Below are 6,274 nucleotides of genomic sequence, written 5' to 3'. Positions count from 1 at the left end.
ACGAACTGCGCATGCCACTCTCGATTAGGCGCCACCTCTCGCAGATTAGTGATTCCGAGCTGTTCTTGCTGTTAGGGGTATAGTTTGATTTGTTCTTGCTCGGCTGATCTTGTGATTGGCTTGGCTAGTGCCAGCTCGTGATCGATCAAGGAGGCAGGCAAGCTCGAGCATCGTCCGGCCGATCCATCAATGCCTCCCAACGGGCAGGACGTGCACGGGAGCAGCGGGCTCACCGTGCCGGCCCCGACGGCGTCCTCCAAGATGGACTGCTTCTTGACGACCGTCTGCACACCGCTCAATCTCCAGGTGGGTAGCTACCTAGGCTGATGCATGGCTGGTTGATTCGGCGCGTGCGTGCGTCTCGCGGTCGCGGATCGAGATGGTAATTTATAGTGTATATAACGAATCGACGTTGCAGTTCATCGACGTCTCGTACCGCGTCAAGGTGGGGCTGTCAGCGGCAGCGAAGGCGCCGCCCGGCCGGATATCGCATTCGGGTGGCGGTGGACCTGCGGGCGTCGCTTCAGCGGTGGAGGAGAGGACAATACTCAAGGGGGTCACTGGCGAGGCGCGCCCGGGGGAGGTGCTCGCCGTTCTGGGCCCGTCCGGGAGCGGTAAGTCCACGCTGCTCTCCATCCTCGGGGGCCGCCTTCCGGGGCGGCACGCAGGGACGGTCCTGGCGGGTGGCCGCCCGCCGTCACGCGGCGTGCAGCGGCGCACGGGCTTCGTGGCTCAGGACGACGTGTTGCACCCACACCTCACCGTTCGGGAGACGCTCGTCTTCTGCGCCATGCTGCGCCTGCCGCGGGCCGCGACCGCCGCAGCCAAGGCCGCCGCCGCCGAGGCCGTCATCGCCGAGCTGGGCCTCGCCGCTTGCGCCGACACCACCGTGGGCAACGCGTTCGTGCGCGGCGTGTCCGGCGGCGAGCGGAAGCGCGTCAGCATCGGCCACGAGATGCTCGTCAACCCGAGCCTGCTCATCCTCGACGAGCCCACGTCCGGGCTCGACTCCACGGCGGCCGCGCGCCTCGTCGCCACGCTCTCGGCGCTGGCTCGCAAGGGCCGCACCGTGGTTCTGTCCGTGCACCAGCCGTCCAGCCGCGTGTACCGCATGTTCGACTCGGTGCTGCTGCTCGCCGAGGGCAGCTGCCTCTACTACGGCGCCAGCCGTGACGCCATGGACTACTTCGCCTCCGTCGGCTTCGCGCCGGGCTTCCACGTCAACCCGGCCGACTTCATGCTCGACCTCGCAAATGGTGAGTGCTTGCTGCACGCTAACTACAACAACCTTCTATATCTGGTTTTTTTTTTTTTTTTTTTTTGCTCTGAAAAAACAGAAAAGGCAAGAACCTTCCCAACTAATCTCTACAACAAGAAAAGAAGCAACAGAGATATTTCTGTTCAAATTCAACAAGATGGTGTTGGATTAAATTCAGAAACAAACTTAAACATGTGGTATTAGTGCCTAACATGGGAAAGGATATCTAGGTTGACCAAATCACTAGAACTGGCAAAGTTGGGCAATTGAGTGACTCCAAGCTAGAGAGAGAAAGAGAATAAGATGGGGCATCAAATTCGTTGTATGTTGTGGCTTCGAAGTCAGGACGACCAGTAGAGTATGTGTGTGATTGTTCTTGTTCCCCTTTTGCAATTGTGAGGATTAGATGAATCATCACACTGGGGACAAAGGAGAACGAACACCTAGTGAGTGAGTGTGAGTGCACCCAAGAAAGAGGGAGGGGGAGGAGAGAGAAAGGGCAAAAGAAAAGAGTGGAGAGGGTGAGTGCTTGCCCTCCCTAGTGTTCTCTCCCTTTTTTTTTGTTCAAAGCACTTTTATGGTTGAAAATCACACCTGTGGGGGACACCTGTCACTGAATATGGGGATTATGGCACTGCCACTGAGGCTGAACATCATCGCACTGTGCAGAAAGCTACATGCCTACATCCCTGCGACTCGCCCGCTAACCCGGTGGTGCGGGCTATCCGCTATCTCTCTACATCCTCGCCGATGCGGTGACATGTTAGTTTTCGGTAGGAAAAAAAATTCGTATATCCAATATATTCGGTTTACCCGGTCTACGGGTGAACACCGGTAGAAAAAATTATCATGATTACCAATTTTGTCTTAGTATATCGATAAATCATATTTACCGATAATCTTTGATAAATTTTATTTACCGGTAAAAAAAACATGGTTTCAAGCATGCTAGAATTTGAACCGTACTGATCAATAGTACAAAGTTTTTATTCCAAGCCAAGATTTATATAGTTGTGTGACATGTCCCAGTGCCTCCGCGTGGATAAGCATGCGGAGGGAGATCACTATGGCACCACCTAGGTCACACATGCCTATTGACAGGCACCACCGGTTAATAGAACCGACTTGGATGAATCTGACCTTGAACTGAAACATAAATACACTCTGGTATAGGATTTTGGATCCAACACTTGTGGCAGCTTTTAGTTGGATCTGGTTCTTCCTCTTTTACATGCATGGTGGATGCGTCATACATGACAGCATGAGCAAATTCTCAGGGCGTGATATATATATCCAAGTGCTGCATGGTATATATATACGTATATATATATACGTATATATAACAGATGTATATGCATCATACTTAGTTGGATCTGGTTCTTCCTCTTTTACATGCATGGTATATATATATATATATATACACGTATATATATACATATATATAACAGATGTATATGCATCATACTTGTAGCAGCACTTGGATATATATATATATACGTATATATATACATACGTATGCACATATATACACATACGTATGCATACATATACACATACGCATGCGTACATATACACATACGTATGCGTATGCATACATACATATATGTATGTATGCGTACATATACACATACGTATGCATAAATATACACATACACGTATACGTACATATATGTATATGCATATATGTATATGTATATGCATATATGTATATATATGTATATGTATATGTATGTATGTATGTATGTATGTATGTTTATATGTGTATGTATGTTTATATGTATGTATATGTATATATATGTATACACACACATATATATATATGTATATACATATATATATATGTACATATACGTATATATATATATATGTATGTATATATTATTCCAATTGCTTGTCTCACTAGACTTCTTGGAAATATATGCCCCTGCTCATGCCGGCTTTAGACAGGAGGAATCATTTTTTGGTGCAAATTTTGCCCTCTTTGGAGGGCCCTCCCTCCTTTGTGGCTCTGCGCCTCTTTTTAATTTGCTCAGTGCACCAGCACATCAAACCAAATCTTGTGCATGATCCATCTATCCAAAGGTCTTTCATGTGTCGCTTGAGCAATGTTAGTGGTCTCGGTGACATCTCGCTGCCTCCTCATCCGTCGGATCAAAAATCGATTGGCCAGCAGTAAATGTGTTTTTTTTTCTAAAACACATCTCGGGGTTCAAATCGAAATAGGTGTCGATTATTGGTGCCCGGTTTAACGTTCGTGGAGCCGTGAAAAAATACACATTTTTTTTGAATTGCGCAGTAGAGGATGTATGACACGTGTAGGATGTATGTCGAAACGATTGGGAAAGGGAATGTGTAGCATCACATTATCTCAAAAAGCAATATTGTGCATACATTTCCTGTTCTTGATTCATATTATCTCGTTATCGTCCTAAGAAAATGATCTTATTATCTAATTCCTTTTTTTTGCACCGTTGTTGTACAGGCTTTGCTCAATCAGATTACAATTGCGCAGCAGAAAGCGGCAACGTGAAGCAGTCGTTGATCTCGTCTTACAACAAGGTGCTCGCCCCCAGGGTGAAGGCGTCCATCAACGCCGGCGTCTCTGCGGAGCATGCGCAGAACGGCAGTGGCGGCGAGCAGCTGCCGACGGAGAGCTGCAGCGGGTGCACGAGCTGGGGGAACCAGTTCGCGATCCTGCTCCGGCGCAGCCTCAAGGAGCGGCGGCACGAGACGTTCACGTCGCTGCGCATGTTCCAGATCATCGCGCCGGCGCTGGTGGCCGGTGCGATGTGGTGGCGGTCGTCGCCGCTGGCGGTGCAGGACCGCCTGGGCCTGCTCTTCTTCGTGTCCATCTTCTGGGGCGTCTTCGCGTCCTTCAACGCCGTGTTCACGTTCCCGCAGGAGCGGCCCGTTCTGGCCCGGGAGCGCGCGTCGGGCATGTACGCGCTGTCGTCCTACTTCATGTCGCGCATGGCCGGCGACCTGCCCATGGAGCTGGCGCTGCCCACGGCGTTCACGGTGGTCGTGTACCTCATGGCCGGGCTGAACCCGACGCCCGCCGCGTTCGCGCTCACCATGGCGGTGATCCTGTCGTACGTGCTGGTCGCCGAGGGGCTCGGGCTCGCCGTGGGCGCCGTGATGATGGACGCAAAGCGCGCATCGACGCTGGTGACGGTGATCATGCTGGCGTACCTCCTCACCGGCGGGTTCTACGTGCACAACGTGCCGGGGTTCATGGTGTGGGCCAAGTACACCTCCTTCACCTACTACTGCTACCGCTTGCTCATCTCCGTGCAGTACGGCGGGAACCTGAGCCGGCTGCTCCCGGCGGAGGTCGTGGAAGGCGAGGCCGGGCCGGGGGCCTGCGTCGCCGCGCTCGTCGCCATGTTCTTCGGCTACCGGCTGCTGGCATACCTCGCGCTGCGCCGCGTCAGGACGTGATCACCGCGCGCGCCCTGCCCCGGTGCACGTCAGTTAGCTAGCTAGCTAGGTGTCCATTAACTACTCCGGCCGGCCGGTATAATGAAAGGCTCCGACGCGCGAACGGTGAAGTGATCCGTGGCGCCGGCGAGCGAGCGGGGGCGTCGGAGGAGATGACTCGATCCGATGACGCGGTTGTTGTTGGCGTGGCGATCGACGAGGTCGTTTTCTTCTCTTGCGATTTTCTTTTCTTCCCTAAATTTGGTGGTCTCTGCTCGACCGATCGCGATGCCTTCTCCCAAGTGTTCCATTAAGATCCTGGGGTGTAAGAGTTGTGAGAGCTGATTTGGGTATCTTGGTCCGATTATTATGTGATTGATTAAAATTGAAATGAATGTATTAAGCCGATTCCAAGAATGATGGCTGATCGACTCTGACGTCACACTATTTGGCTCACGTGCGTGGCCTTCGTCAAGAAAATTCCGTTCCACATTACGGATTGAGCTCCTAGTAAGTTGTACGCTTCAGATACTCCAAGTTGTCATGCACTGAATGTGTTTGTAGCCTTGTACACGCACATCCGAATTCCGGGTCACATTCGGGATTCATTCAGCAGAAATCCTGTTCCACACATGACCGCCGGAGTTCAAGTCGTCGACGACTATAATGTGAGGCTCACGTAATTTTTTAAAACTTTTTCAAGAAAACTTTTCTCGTTAATTTTTTCTCAAAACTTTTAAAGCAAAATTTTTTCTCAAAACTTTTCATGCTAAACTTTTTTCATGCAAACTTTTCTAAAAAAGAAAATATGAAGAGAGAAAAAGATTCTTAAAATGAAAAGGTGTGGGGCTGTTGGGGGTGGTATGAGGGCACGCGCGAATTAGGTGGGTCCTTCTTTCAGGGGTTAAGTCCAATAGAGGAATCGAATTAATTAGCACTAGTCGTCGATGCATTCCGATCCGGTCGGTCGCAACGCAGAACTGCATGTTTGTCGCAGCAGGGTGCGATCATTTAACCGACGAATTGAATCGAGCCGATCGAGAGGCAGCATTCACTCGTGGACCAGGATGGGACTGGGGACCCATATTTCGGATGGATACGCTTTCCTAGCATAGCAGATAATTAGGCCCTGCCACAGCAGCGGTGTGAGCAGAACGCGGTGACGACCACCCTGGCACGCTGCTTTTGCTGCCCCAAAGGCATTCAGGCGACCAGGCGTAGCACGTAGGGTTGCCATTGTGGCCTCTCTGAGCGTCATCGTCGCAGGCTAAAGAACCGGAAATGCATGTAATGCAAGCGGAATAATTGATAACGGGATTGCTGTAGCCCAATCGAGTGCTTCTCACCTCCGCCATATCCGATTTTTTTTTGTCTCTCTCCCTGTTCGCATTGGAAGCGGCTCCTTTGACACTACGTCGGGAGAGTTGGCCCACATGTCAGCGATCATGTCACCGTGATATAACGTCAAAGGATCTCGTTCCATTCGCCTTCCTCTCCAACTGATGTTGTTCTTTAGCTGATCAGCTCTTACTGTAGCTGTGACTGGGTTGGATTTGTCGTCCTATACTATTTGGTGTGGGCTTGGATCCATTGACC

The 6,274-nt window shown here is 50.8% G+C and overlaps 1 protein-coding gene across 1 annotated transcript; it reads left to right on the top strand.

Annotated features, from left to right (window-relative positions):
* On the top strand, nt 1-5,095 carry LOC133886894 (ABC transporter G family member 25-like). Its single transcript, XM_062326804.1, has 3 exons — nt 1-306; nt 419-1,256; nt 3,741-5,095. The coding sequence occupies exons 1-3, from the start codon at nt 190-192 to the stop codon at nt 4,697-4,699; spliced, it is 1,914 nt and encodes a 637-aa protein (XP_062182788.1). The 5' UTR covers nt 1-189; the 3' UTR covers nt 4,700-5,095.
* The last annotated feature ends 1,179 nt before the right edge of the window (nt 5,096-6,274 follow it).

The sequence above is a fragment of the Phragmites australis genome, chromosome 12, assembly GCF_958298935.1.
Source record: "Phragmites australis chromosome 12, lpPhrAust1.1, whole genome shotgun sequence".
NCBI lineage: Eukaryota > Viridiplantae > Streptophyta > Magnoliopsida > Poales > Poaceae > Phragmites > Phragmites australis.
This window is presented reverse-complemented; position numbering and strand designations above follow the sequence as displayed.